This window comes from Poeciliopsis prolifica, unplaced genomic scaffold, assembly GCF_027474105.1.
Source record: "Poeciliopsis prolifica strain line A6 unplaced genomic scaffold, Auburn_PproV2 SCAFFOLD049, whole genome shotgun sequence".
NCBI lineage: Eukaryota > Metazoa > Chordata > Actinopteri > Cyprinodontiformes > Poeciliidae > Poeciliopsis > Poeciliopsis prolifica.
The window spans coordinates 1339043-1352605 of record NW_026562424.1 but is presented as its reverse complement, the minus strand read 5'-3'; the positions used below and the strand labels follow the sequence as shown (position 1 = coordinate 1352605).

Genomic DNA, 13563 nt, shown 5'->3' with positions numbered 1-13563 from the left:
GATATTTTGTAACTCCAGTTCAGAAAAAACATCGAGGAAGCGGTGACTCATGCTGGAGACTCTGTGGAACCAATGAAGCAAATCACCACCACATCTTCTGGGGTTGTCCGGTGATCAAAGCTTTTTGGGAACAAATATCTTCCCACCTAAATAATATCTTTACTGAAAAAATCCCTTATAAATGTGAATCCCTATACCTGGGAATCATTTCATTTGATAACTGGACTCCTGAAGATAAAAAACTGCTGTTAGTGCTTCTGGCAGCAGGCAAAAAGACAATCACAAGAAAATGGTTAAAGCCTGAAGCTCCTACAGTTGAAGACTGGGTCAACATTGTACAGGACATTTACATTCTGGAGAAATTGTCTTTTTCTGTTCAAGGTCGAAGGGAATCATTTTTCAGGATCTGGTCAAAATGGACTAACTATGTCAAATCTGTAATTCCTGTGGACTAAAGATGTCTATCACATGCATGTTAGGAGGTGCTGCATAGAATATCCTGGCTCAGGATGGCAAACTTGTACTCCTGATTGTGTCTCTCCCCCAACTCAACATGAGTAAACCCAGACTGGACCCACTCAGTCCATGTCATGTTATGTTATTATATTAAAAAAAACCTGGTTTGGCTTATGTTATTTTTTTGCATATCCCCATTGTGATGGAAGCTAGATTGTATATGTAATTTTACCCTGCCTTTCCAAATAAAAATTTAAATATAAAAAAAAAAATGGTGAATTAAAGTTATTGGGGAGAATTTTGGTCATTTCTGTGACAGCATTAAGGTAAGAATAAAAAAATTATTATGAGAACAAAGTCACAATATTATCTAAATAAAGTTGTAATATTACGAGAATAAACTGCAGAAATACCAGAAAAACTGCAGTGACAGGAAAAGTGATACAATCAGAATAAAAATCACAATATGAGAATAAAGCCGACAAAAGTTACAATGTCGCAAGAATCATCATAACACGAGAAAAAAGTTGTCATAATAAAGTTGTAATTCTACATTATAGTCGTATTACCAGAAGTTTTAATGATATGTGAAAAGAAAAATATTTCTAGAATAAAGTTGCAATATCGCGTGAAAAATGGAATGAATGGAGAAAACTTTGGAATGATGCGATAACGGAATAAAGCTGCAACCGTACGACATCGTAAAGTTACGATAACTCCGAGTTAAAACGAGGAACGTTGAGCATCTGGGGAATTTATACCATCATCAGTGGAGCCGTCAGCAGGAAACGAATCGCGATATAATCGCTTGGTATCGGTGATTCACCGATTTTGTTAATTGTAACAACTGAAGCAGAGCCGAGCTGACGGCGTCTCAGGTTTTCATTTTTTATGAGGCAAAGAAACTAGAAACTGGCCCTCGGGTCCCAGCAGGTCGTTGCTCGGCAAACGAATATTCAATCAGATGTTGAAACTGATCATGTTTATCACTATTTATGTTATTGATTTATTGTCCAGCCTCAATCAAACTGATGTAGGACAAAAAAAGGAAAAGAAAATATTTTGTGTCACAATCGACCAGAAATCTGAACGACTTTTTGATAACAAAATTATTTCATTATTATAATTTAAAATAATCTCTTAGTCCGGCCCGAATCCTGCATTTCTGTAATACTCAGACGGTACCAAGCTGTTCAGGTGGTCCGGGTCCGTCATGTCCGGTCCGGGTCAGTCCGGTCCGGGTCTGTCATGTCCGGTCCGGGTCAGTCCGGTCCGGGTCTGTCATGTCCGTCATGGGCGTTTCGTCAGAGTTAACGATGCGGCAGAGGCCCGTATCGGTGTCCCTGCTGCTCGGCCGCCTGCGGTCCTGCAGAACCGAGTAGACGAACCCAACCGGGACGGGCATCATTGCGAAGACGATGAGCAGAGCCAGAACCGCCAGAGCCCAGCCGGGATACGGCAGCCGGACCTCCGATGCCTGGGAACGAAACATCCATCAACAGCAGAGACAAAACGCTGGTTTAAAATAAGTTTATGAACTTTCATGTTTCCTCCTTTGCAACAACAAACCAACATTTCAGAAAGAAGAGCTGTTTATGTTTACTAAAACAATCTGAAAAGTGCGTTGTGCCCCTCAGATTATAACTTACAGAAACAACTGTTGTTTCACAAATGGAAAGAAATAAAGGAGGAATAAACTGAAGCAGAAGGAAGAACCTGGAAAACGAAGGAAGGAAATAAACTTGTTCTGGTTTCTGATTATTGGTTGTTTTTTAAAGAACCTTTCTGAAGGCGGTTCTGACCCGCTGCGTACCGTTTCCTGGTTCCAGCTCATGTACGTCGGCGTCTCCATGAACATGCGGACGGTGGTGGCGCCCAGCAGCCCCAGCATGGCCAGCAGACACACGTACTTCCACAGGTACTTGTACGCCGCCGCCGGCCTCCAGCCCAACATGGCCTCCATGTCGTCCAGGAACCTGGAGGGAGACCAGCGTCAGCAGGACGGCGGCGCGCAGGGGGACGGCGGCGCGCAGGGGGACGGCGGTGCTGCCTCACCTGTCGGCGCCGTAGAGCCACGACACGCTGAAGGTCTCGAACACGACGACGATGATGAGCGGCAGCGTGGCGGAGTAATCGTCAAACATCATCACAAAGTAGTTCCCGCAGCGCTGCATGAAGAGCAGGCCGATCAGGAAGCCCACCACGCAGCTGGCCACTGGAACAAGATGGCCGACAGTGAGGGGACAGAGGTCAAAAGGTCACGATGACTCAGAACTACAGAAACACCAAACATTAAAACCCTGGAGAAGAACTGGAGAAGGATGAAGCTAAACTGGTTTTCCACCAGTCTGAACTAGTTTCTCCCCAGTCTGAACTGGTTTACTCCAGTCTGAACTGGTTTACTCCAGTCTGAACTGGTTTACTCCAGTCTGAACTGGTTTACTCCAGTCTGAACTGGTTTTCCACCAGTCTGAACTGGTTTTCCACCAGTCTGAACTGGTTTACTCCAGTCTGAACTGGTTTACTCCAGTCTGAACTGGTTTTCCACCAGTCTGAACTGGTTTACTCCAGTCTGAACTGGTTTACTCCAGTCTGAACTGGTTTTCCACCAGTCTGAACTGGTTTCCCCAGTCTGAACTGGTTTTCCACCAGTCTGAACTGGTTTTCCACCAGTCTGAACTGGTTTCCCCAGTCTGAACTGGTTTTCCACCAGTCTGAACTGGTTTCCCCAGTCTGAACTGGTTTTCCACCAGTCTGAACTGGTTTACTCCAGTCTGAACTGGTTTACTCCAGTCTGAACTGGTTTACTCCAGTCTGAACTGGTTTACTCCAGTCTGAACTGGTTTTCCACCAGTCTGAACTGGTTTCCCCAGTCTGAACTGGTTTCCCCCAGTCTGAACTGGTTTACTCCAGTCTGAACTGGTTTACTCCAGTCTGAACTGGTTTACTCCAGTCTGAACTGGTTTTCCACCAGTCTGAACTGGTTTCCCCAGTCTGAACTGGTTTTCCACCAGTCTGAACTGGTTTCCCCAGTCTGAACTGGTTTTCCACCAGTCTGAACTGGTTTCCCCCAGTCTGAACTGGTTTACTCCAGTCTGAACTGGTTTCCCCCAGTCTGAACTGGTTTACTCCAGTCTGAACTGGTTTACTCCAGTCTGAACTGGTTTACTCCAGTCTGAACTGGTTTTCCACCAGTCTGAACTGGTTTCCCCAGTCTGAACTGGTTTTCCACCAGTCTGAACTGGTTTCCCCAGTCTGAACTGGTTTTCCACCAGTCTGAACTGGTTTCCCCCAGTCTGAACTGGTTTACTCCAGTCTGAACTGGTTTACTCCAGTCTGAACTGGTTTACTCCAGTCTGAACTGGTTTACTCCAGTCTGAACTGGTTTACTCCAGTCTGAACTGGTTTCCCCAGTCAGTGTGAACTGTTACCAGTGAGCTTGGTCTTGTTCCGGGCCAGCGAGGCGAAGCGGTCCCGGAGCGGCGCCAGGATTCCCTCCATGGTTCCGAACATGGTGCTGAGTCCGAGGTTGAGCAGCATGAGGAAGAACAGCGTCGACCAGAAGGGGCTGCCGGGCAGCAGCGTCATGGCCTCCGTGAAGGCGATGAAGGCCAGACCCGTCCCCTCTACGCCCTGCAACCAAACGTGACCGCCGTCAGCGCTGACTGGAGGTCAAAGGTCAACCTGAGAACACGCCTCACCGTCTGCATCTCCTTCTCCAGGTTGCAGTCGGTTAAATTGGCCAGAGTCTCTCTGTGTTGGTTGAACCAGGAGCTGTAGGCCTGCCAGCCCACAGAGTCCGGGTCGGAAAGGTTAAAGGTCAGCGGAGGCAGCTGGCCGGCATGATGCTGCCCCTGCAGCTGCTTCAGGTTCCTGCAGGAGAAAAACGTCACGACTTTTCCAGAAAATATGAAACAAACTAAATAAAGAGTCCAAGCAGAATATTTCTAGTAAATGGGGGAAAAGAAAAATTTACAAAGAACAAAACAGAAAACAAAAAACAGAAACAGCAAATCAAATGGAGAGAAATAAAAAAGGAGGAAATTAATACAAAGAAAAATACAAAACATGGAAACCAAAGGAAGTAAAAATTAAAAACCCAAAGATATCAACAGAAGAAAAAAAGTTTAGAAAGAAGAAAATCCAAAAAGACAAAGACAGAAAAAATAAAAAGAGAGGAAAGGAAACTGATATGGACGACCTGCCCAGCCTCCCTCTGCCCTCTGACCCCACCTGGCCACGCAGGTCACGACCCTTTTCTTGGCGCGGAAGCCGAGCACGGCGAACACCACCAGCGTGGCGAGCAGCGAGGTCAGGAAGTTGATGGCGGAGACGGTGAAGGCGTCGCGGTGGCAGTTGTTGTTCTTGGGGTTGTAGGAGGAGTAGGCGATGATGGAGCCGAAGCCCAGGCCCAGAGCGAAGAACACCTGCGTGGCCGCCTGCCGCCACACCTGGATGTCCGCCCAGATCGACAGCTGCAAGCGCACGACCACAGGTCAAAGGTCGGCCCGGGGAACCGTGGGGTCGGGCCGGGTCGGACCTTACCTTGGGGTAGAACATGTGAGCGATTCCCTCTGCGGCGCCGTCCAGCATGAGGCCGCGGATCAGGAAGCAGACCAGAACCACGTAGGGGAAGATGGAGGAGAAGTACATGACCTGGAACCCAACAGACGATCAATCAGATCGATTATTGGAAAACCTTCGATTCGAGCAGCTGAAATGTTTGAACGGCCGTTAGCATTAGCTCCTGCTAACTGGGTTTAGCAGTTTACCGTTACGATCCTTTAGCCATCCCATTTAAACTTAAGCCTAAAACATTTCAATCAGACGACATCAATAATTATTGATTAGGTTTTTGTTTTAATTCTCTGAAATATCTCCAATATCCTCGTTAAATGGTACAAATAAAGTAAAACAAGGCAGTTTGAATTCACTATATAATAATTTTAAAATATACTCAGATCCTCACAGAAACGTCTTTAGATAAATGTTTCCACTACGTTTTCTAGCACTTAGAAAATAGAAATTATTTTGGTGCTTCTGAGTTAAAACAAGTTGAGTCTGATTTAACTTCCAGCAGTGAGAAAAGACGTTTTTAACGTCTAGTTTCAGCTCAAAGCAGTTTTCCAAGTTTTTAACCAACCGTCAGATTCAACTTCATGGAGTTTGAATATTAAGAACTTGATGAAACAATCAAGACTTTCCAAACCTTGAAAATACCAAATTGAAATGTGAGAAATTTCCAAACACAGAGCAGAAACTGAAACGTTTCCAGGAACTGAAGCAGAATCATTTCAGCGAGTTTCCAGGTAAAAGCTGATCAATGACCTTGACGGAGGACTTGATGCCCTTGAACATCCCCAGGCAGACGATGGTCCAGGCGGCCAGCAGGCAGCCCACGATGTAGGGGTTGAAGGAGCCCAGCTGGTCGATGGAGTCGGTGATGTTCAGCGCTCTGCGGTACCAGAAGAACGACGTCGGGGAACTCGCCTCGCACTCCTTCTCTGGAACCAAAACCAAGGTTCAGGAAACAACTGGCTCCGAGGGCCCATGGAGCACTGCGGGCCCCCAGGGGCCCTCAGGGTTTGCGGGCCCCCAGGAGCCCTCGGGGGGCCTGCAGCGTCACGCCGGCTGCTTTTACCCGTCACGTTTCCGAGCTCGGGGCACTGCTGCCAAGGCAGCGGGTACTGGAAGGAGTTCCCGAGGTAGAAGAGGCTCCAGGCGAGGATGACGTTGTAGTAAAGCGCCACGAAGAAACAGACCTGCAGAAAAAAACAGATAGGTAGAGAATCCAGTTCCTCGTCCCGACAATAATCCGCTGAAAATCAGCTTCAGTTTGGACATTTTATCTGGAGAGATTTAAGGAAAGCAGCTCCAACATGATTCTGGTTCCTTTTCCTGTTGAACTGAAACCTCAAGGATTTTGGTTCATTAAAGAACCTTAAATTTATTTAAATCAATGTTTTTTTTTTTGTTCATCTGCTTGAACAGAAAAACTGTTTGAATTAAAAACGTGATTCGAATCTCTAACATTTATTTAGTTAATCAGATGAAAACAATTAAATACTTTACAGATTTTACGTTTAACCACATAAACTCAATAATACAATATTTCAAGTTTTAAGGGAAAAGCTGATAAATGATGTATTTTATATGCAAATAATTTATTTTGCTCCAATTAACTTTTTCTTTTTCTTGGCTGAAGGTCAACAGCAGCATCTTTTACTGGATTATTGATCATCAGCAGATAAAAATCCTTCTCCACGTTTGAAAACCAGAGAACAATTAAAACTTCTCGATGCAAAAATCACATCTTGTATTTTTTTAGGAAATATGTAAAACAATATATATTTACAGATTTTTGTACAGTTTTGGCTCCATTACTGATTTCACAATCTTGTTCTTTAAGCAAACTATGTTTTTAAGTCTACATACTCCAATTAACGATTAATTACTAAATTAGTTATTATTTCAATGATCGATTAATTGCTATTAATCGTTTCAGTTTTTGTTCTGAGATCTGAACGCTGGTAGAAAATTAAACATCTGGATGGATTTCCAGATGAATCATAAATCAGATGGTGTTTTTCTGCTCGTATTTCATCAGAATGATAAACTTTTCATCCACATGTTTCTCGCTGCGTTGCAGACGTCGGGTTTCCCCACCACACAGCTGGAGTATCCGATTCCCGCCAGCCTGGGAGAGATGTACTTCCAGACTCCGATGCTTCCCTGCCGGATATCCTGGCCGGCCGCCAGCTCCAGGAAGAACAGCGGGATTCCCACCAGCAGCATCAGCAGCACGTAGAGCAGCAGGAAGGCTCCTGCAGAGGCGGCCGAAAGCAGAGGCTTCAGACAAACACAGGGAACTAGTTCCCTCTTCAGGTCCAAGATATTCAAATCTGGCCACATTCAGAGAAACTCTCTTTCAAGGTTTGGAAATGTTGGCATTTTTAAGGAAACATCAAAGTTAAGAGAATGGAGAGGGCTGATAGCAATGCTAGCTATGCTAACCGCTAACATAAGACGCTAAAGTCTTTTTAAATTCTTGACTCCATATGTTTGTTTTGCATTTATAAAAGCCTGATTAGAGGAGAAGTTGTGAATGTTAAAGTTCACAGGAGGAGATCAATGTTTCTGTAAAATGGGTGTTCCACAGGGACCCATCCTGGGACTGCTGCAGTTTGGTTCCAATATTAATGAATTAGCCAGAAGACTCAGTACCAAATATGTGCAGACGATGCCGTCATGAATGCATGGAGCTGCAGAGGTTATGAACAGGAATCTGACTGGAGTCTAACGGAAAAGTTACCAACGTTTTCTGTCCTGGAATTGGACCAAAACCGTCTCCAAGCGTTTCATAACAAAATACATTTTTTACAATATCTGGGATTTGTTCTAGATTCCCAACTGAATTTTGAAGCTCAGGAAAATTTGTAAATCTGAAAATAAATGTAAACGACTTTCCTCTGATCAGATCCTGTTTGTCTGAAGATGCTGCTGAATTATGAACACATGCGCTCATGTTGTCACACCTTATTGTGTTTTAACCTGCGATGACTTTGAACAAACTGATGTTTTAAGGCTGTTATTGTTTTTGTTTGTTGTGTGAATCATCTCAAAACTTGCATTAATAATTGTCTTATCCATTTTCAGCTAATTTTGTCTTATTTCTATTTAGACTAAATTTATTTAGGCTTAATTATGTTCTACTTTTTAGCGTGCCGCGTTTTGGCCAGATGATTATTTGTGTTGCAAAATCTCTTACTTCCACCACGTAACTGTTGACGAATGCTAACAGCAGTTGACGAATGCTAACGGCAGTTAGCAGAGAAACAGAAGGAAGAGAAGGAAAGAGACAAAGTTTCCAAAGTGTGGAATTGCCTTAAGTTGACCAGAACAGAGAAAGTCTGAGAGCTTCAGAGCGAATCGGAGTTCTGTTTCACAATAAAACGTCATGAACGCCTCAGCAGGAAACATCCACTACATGATTAACGGATTATCTCAGTAACGAGGCATTTTTCATGTCATCAGTGAAATAATCTGCCAGTGGAAATTGTACATTTTAAAAACAATATTAAGGAATTATTCACCTAAAACAAGCCCCTAAATTTGATAAAAAGTTACCTTCAGGTTTAGTTTTGTTTTATTTCACGTGTACTAATATATTTGTAGAAGAAACTAAACCAAAAGTTCTTGGTAAGAGTTTGGGTTTTGCAGTGCAGCAGCTGTTTTGTTCTGAAGTTTCTTTGTAACAGCAGTTTTACAGGTGAACTCTGTTAAATCTGGTTCTGAAGTTGGTTTTAGATGTTTCTACCAGCAGTTTCTTTTAGATGCAACATTGTTTCATAATTTGTTTCAGCTCCAATAAATCTGAGATAAACATTCGGTCTGACCCGGATCAGTGACATGTGCTCACCTCCTCCGTTCTGGTGGCACAGGTACGGAAACCTCCAGACGTTTCCCAGCCCGACGCTGAATCCCACCTGGGCTAAAAAATATTCCAGCTTGCTGTTCCATCCGGCCCGGGACGGAGGCTCGGAGGCGGCCGGCTGCCCGGCGCCGCCGTCCGGGACCGGCGCCGACGTTTCAGTCTTATCGCCGTCAGCTGGCAGAGGCTGCTTCTCCATCTGGGAACAGAGCGGCTGATAAACCCACAGCAAACACCTTCAACACATGAGACTCATGACTGGTTTAGGAAGATTTAACCGGCACCGGGTGAAGAACCCACCAGAGCTCTGCTACCAAATGGATCAGAAACGTCAGCCACTGGGAGGAGGAGTTACGTTAACCAGCAGACGCAGAGAAACAATATTAAATCTATGGCTCTGTAATGCAACTCCAGAAAAACAGCCTTTAATCATCGCTGCTTGGCGCTGAAACAACGCTGTGATGTTTGCACTGCTGCGCGCTTCCTGCAGAAATAAACCCGACTCTCATGAATGCTCTTAGGTACTTCAATACGACGCCATATTAGGGCCGTTGGAGATTTATATAGTGCTAAGGAGTAAAACACCTAAAGATTTTCAGAAGTGTCCAAGTTTTTTCTAAATGGTTTGAGTTTTTTTCTGGCAAATTTTCAGCTTTTTAAACTTACAAATTTTTACTTTTCTTTTTTTTCAAAAAGATTTTCTGAGATTGATCTGAAAATTTGGGGATGGGGAAGGGTTAAGCAAAGATTCTCAGGTTTATTTCTACAAAATTTCTGAGATTAATGAAAAAATTTTAGGTTTCTTTCTATTAGTTTATTTTTCAGACTGAGAAATTTCCTAGTTTTTGTTTTTGAATTCTGAACTTAACCTGAAAATCTGAGGGTTATTTTAAACAAATTTTCAACTTTTCAAACTCAAAAGTTTATTTTATCTAGAAAATTTTTGCAATTACTCAAGAATTCTCTGTCGTTAGGCACAAATGTACTTTTTTTATTAACGTATCTATGAAAGTGGGTTTTCAGAAGTCAGAATTCTGGGCAGGCAAGTCGGAGGCAAAATCCAAACTCAACATCCAGAGTCATTTTTAAAAAACATTTTTTCTGACTTTTATGGGCAACAGAGCCTCCTCCTACAGAAACGATAAATCCTGCATCGCTAATACACAATGAGAAAGAACAGAAACAGGACAGGAAGTAAAGGCACATTCCACCCAACCAGCCAGCGCGTGAAGATAAGTCTATTTACCTGGTTGAGGATAATCCCAGATTAGGGGATTTACATCGTAAATGTAAATTCCTCGTGCTTCAGCTCACAGTGAGACAGTAATAAAACAGTAACATGACTGGATAACATGGTCACCATAACAACCCACACGAACAGGAGCATCTCAAAAATCCACCTGAGAATACTAACACTGTTAGCATGTTCTCCGCTAACCTTGTTAGCATTTTCCCCGCTAACACTGTTAGCATGTTCTCCGCTAACCTTGTTAGCATGTTTCAGCTAACTGTTAGCATGTTCTCCGCTAACCTTGTTAGCATGTTCTCAGCTAATCTTGTTAGCATGTTCCCCGCTAACACTGTTAGCATGTTCTCCGCTAACACTGTTAGCATGTTATCCTCTAACACTGTTGGCATGTTATCCGCTAACACTGTTAGCATGTTCTCCGCTAACACTGTTGGCATGTTCTCCGTTAACACTGTTGGCATGTTCTCCGTTAACACTGTTAGCATGTTCTCCTCTAACATTATTAGCATGTTCTCCGCTATCACTGTTAGTTTATTCTCTGCTAACACTGTTAGCATGTTATCCGCTAACACTGTTGGCATGTTATCCGCAAACACTGTTAGCATGTTTTCCGCTAACACTGATGGCATGTTCTCCGTTAACACTGTTAGCCTGTTCTTTGCTAACACTGTAAGCATGTTCTCCGCTAACACTGTTAGTAACACTGTTAGCATGTTCTCTACCAACACTGTTAGCATATTATCCTCTAACACTGTTGGCATGTTATCCGCTAACACTGTTAGCATGCTCTCCGCTAACACTGTTAGCATGTTCTCCGCTAACACTGTTGGCATGTTCTCCGCTAACACTGTTGGCATGTTCTCCGCTAACACTGTTGGCATGTTCTCCGTTAACACTGTTGGCATGTTCTCCGTTAACACTGTTAGCATGTTTTCTGCTAACACTGTTAGGATGTTTCTGCTAACACTGTTATCATGTTCTCCACTGACACTGATAGCATGTTCCCTACTAACAAAGTTAGCATGTTCTCTTCTAACATGGTTAGCAAACAGGTAGAGAACACGCAGAGAGATCAAAGAAACTACCTGATCAAAGAAACGTGCAGCCGCACGTTCGCGCGCACGTGCGGCTGCGAATTCACCCGCCACGCGCGCAAGCGTCTGTCGCCAACGTCTGTCGCCACAGTCTGAAGCGAACACTAAGCACACGACGCCTCAAATGTTACAGTTTAAGTCTAAAAGTATTAAAGAGACATAAGTTTACCTGCGTGTTCTTCCCACGCAGCAGGACGTGGGCTCCCGCTCCTGCGCGTCTTCCGCCTGATGCAACGAACTGTGATGCGTTCACAGTCCCCTCGGAACGGATGGAGAGCGTCGCGAGCATGTTCATGTCTATGGCGACTAGCTAAACCCCCGGGGTTTAGCTAGACTGCTCGACTCCAAAGTCCCGGGTTTGATTCCCAACCCTGACACGTTTGCTGAATGTGATTTCCTCCTTCTCATCTCCTCTCTGAATATGATCAATAACAACCAAAGAGAATTTAGCTACTTATCCAGTTTATGTTAATCTAACGCCACCGGTCACCGGACGTAAATAAATTACACACGCTGTTTTCTGGTACTTGAACGCCCCATCCGATGCCGATACCAAACTGAGCCGTAAATACTTTGAGAGATTAGGATTTAATTTTCCAACACGTGTCGGTGTTTTCAGTCGGGAAGATTTATGCATCGGTTCATAGAAGAAAGAAAAACAGCGAGGATGTAACAATTAAGAGTGTTTAAAGAACATTTCAATAGTTCATCGCTCTCATCTCAGTTTCCTGTACCTTTAGTGTTTTTCTCCTATTTGGTTGTCATACTTCGTTAAAACAATAATAAAAACCAGAGGCAGCATAACAACACACACACACACACACACACACACACACACACACACACACACACACACACACACACACACACACACACACTGGATGCCACGTATGCTGCTCTGTAGGTCAATAAAACAGAAAATAACTGAGTAATTTCCCAATTAAAGAGGCGCAGCAGAGTCTCTTAATTAACCCAATAAACACTCATTAATTACCTGTAATCGCAGGTAAATCTTCTCCCAGGTTAACCAGATGTCCTCACACTAAAGTCAGCGCTTTAACCTTCCGTGACGTCACTCCGCCCAAACATTTCCCATTGGAGGAAAACAGAGGCTGTTGCAGACTGTAAAATGAATCATAATAATTTTAACAACAAAAACTTTCTGAATGAACCTTTTCCAGAGGTTCATCTTTATGACACACAAAGTTCTGCACTTTTATGGGAAATCATGACATAAAATTAATCTTCCACATATTTAACGTTTTGTTTCGAACGAAAAAAAAATAAATTCAACCCGAATGAAAACTGAAGTTCTTGACTGGAGCTGATTCCCTTCTTCAGCCCACAGCGCCCTCCACCGGGCGCCGGTAAAATGACAGCTGTTCAAAATATTTTATCTGATAAACCAACATAAAAAAAAAACTCCTGCAGATTTATAAAGCCGAATAAAAAAAGATTAATTTTGTCAAAATATTTTACCATTCAAAACTTGAAAAGTGTGGTGTGCATTTGAGTTCTGCCCCCTTTACTCTGATACCACCAAACAAAACTAACTATTTAGTCAGAATATTTAATTTGATCTTAAACTCAACATGCTTGAATTTTTGCACACTTTATATTTTTTATTAACAATGTTGGTAAATTTGATTTTACTGTTCAACAAATTAAACATTTTTTTGAAATCATGTTAAGATTTAAAGGGTTTAAATCTTATATGTAAATATAAATGTATATAAAAACACACATATATTAATAAATGCATTTAAAAGGCAAAGTTCACTGCAGTAAAGTCACACCTGGACGCTCCTGCGTCACTTTCTGTTGCCATGGTGACGGCTCACTGTCGCTTTAAGACAGTTTTCCAAATTAGTGAACAGTTGCTACGTCATCTCACTTGTTATTATTTTCCTTGTTGGCTTTTGTTGAAGCTATGTGTGAACTTGACCTTGGAAACCGTCTCAACACTTTAAACATAGAAAATATTCACTTTAACTGTTGGGTTGAAAATCGGCTCCAACTCAGAACCAAACCGCTTCGATTAGGTCCATGTTTGGTTTCTGTTCAGTTATTTTATAGATTTTCTTTGATCTGTTAACATTTAAACAGACTAATGTTCATTTATTTTTAAATAAAACCAGGTTGTTTGCTTAGGATGGAGCTCCAGGCTCTGCTGAGCGACACAAAGTAAATATTTTCTTCTTCCAGGGTTCGGGTTTGGATCAGGGTTTGGATCAGGTTTGGATCAGGTTTGGATCAGGTTAGGATCAGGTTAGGATCAGGTTAGGATCAAGGATAGGATCAGGTTAGGATCAGGTTAGGATCAGGTTAGGATC

At 43.0% G+C, this 13563-nt stretch overlaps 1 protein-coding gene across 5 annotated transcripts; it reads right to left on the bottom strand.

Annotated features, from left to right (window-relative positions):
• Positions 1 to 1433: 1433 nt before the first annotated feature.
• LOC129377632 (sodium-dependent neutral amino acid transporter B(0)AT2-like) lies at positions 1434 to 12283 on the bottom strand. Of its 5 annotated transcripts, none has more exons than XM_055057720.1 (12): positions 12225 to 12283; positions 8876 to 9086; positions 7123 to 7280; positions 6098 to 6218; positions 5785 to 5960; positions 5002 to 5112; positions 4690 to 4931; positions 4158 to 4329; positions 3888 to 4089; positions 2512 to 2671; positions 2270 to 2432; positions 1434 to 1933 (listed from the first exon to the last, which is right to left on the bottom strand). In XM_055057720.1, exons 2-12 carry the CDS (start codon positions 9084 to 9086, stop codon positions 1703 to 1705), a joined length of 1947 nt encoding a protein of 648 aa, XP_054913695.1. In that variant the 5' UTR covers positions 12225 to 12283; the 3' UTR covers positions 1434 to 1702. The 5 variants fall into 5 exon arrangements, with proteins under 5 accessions (XP_054913695.1, XP_054913694.1, XP_054913696.1 ...); XM_055057719.1 differs by lacking the exon at positions 12225 to 12283 and adding an exon at positions 11400 to 11547; XM_055057721.1 differs by lacking the exon at positions 12225 to 12283 and adding an exon at positions 9188 to 9210.
• Between the last annotated feature and the right edge of the window lie 1280 nt (positions 12284 to 13563).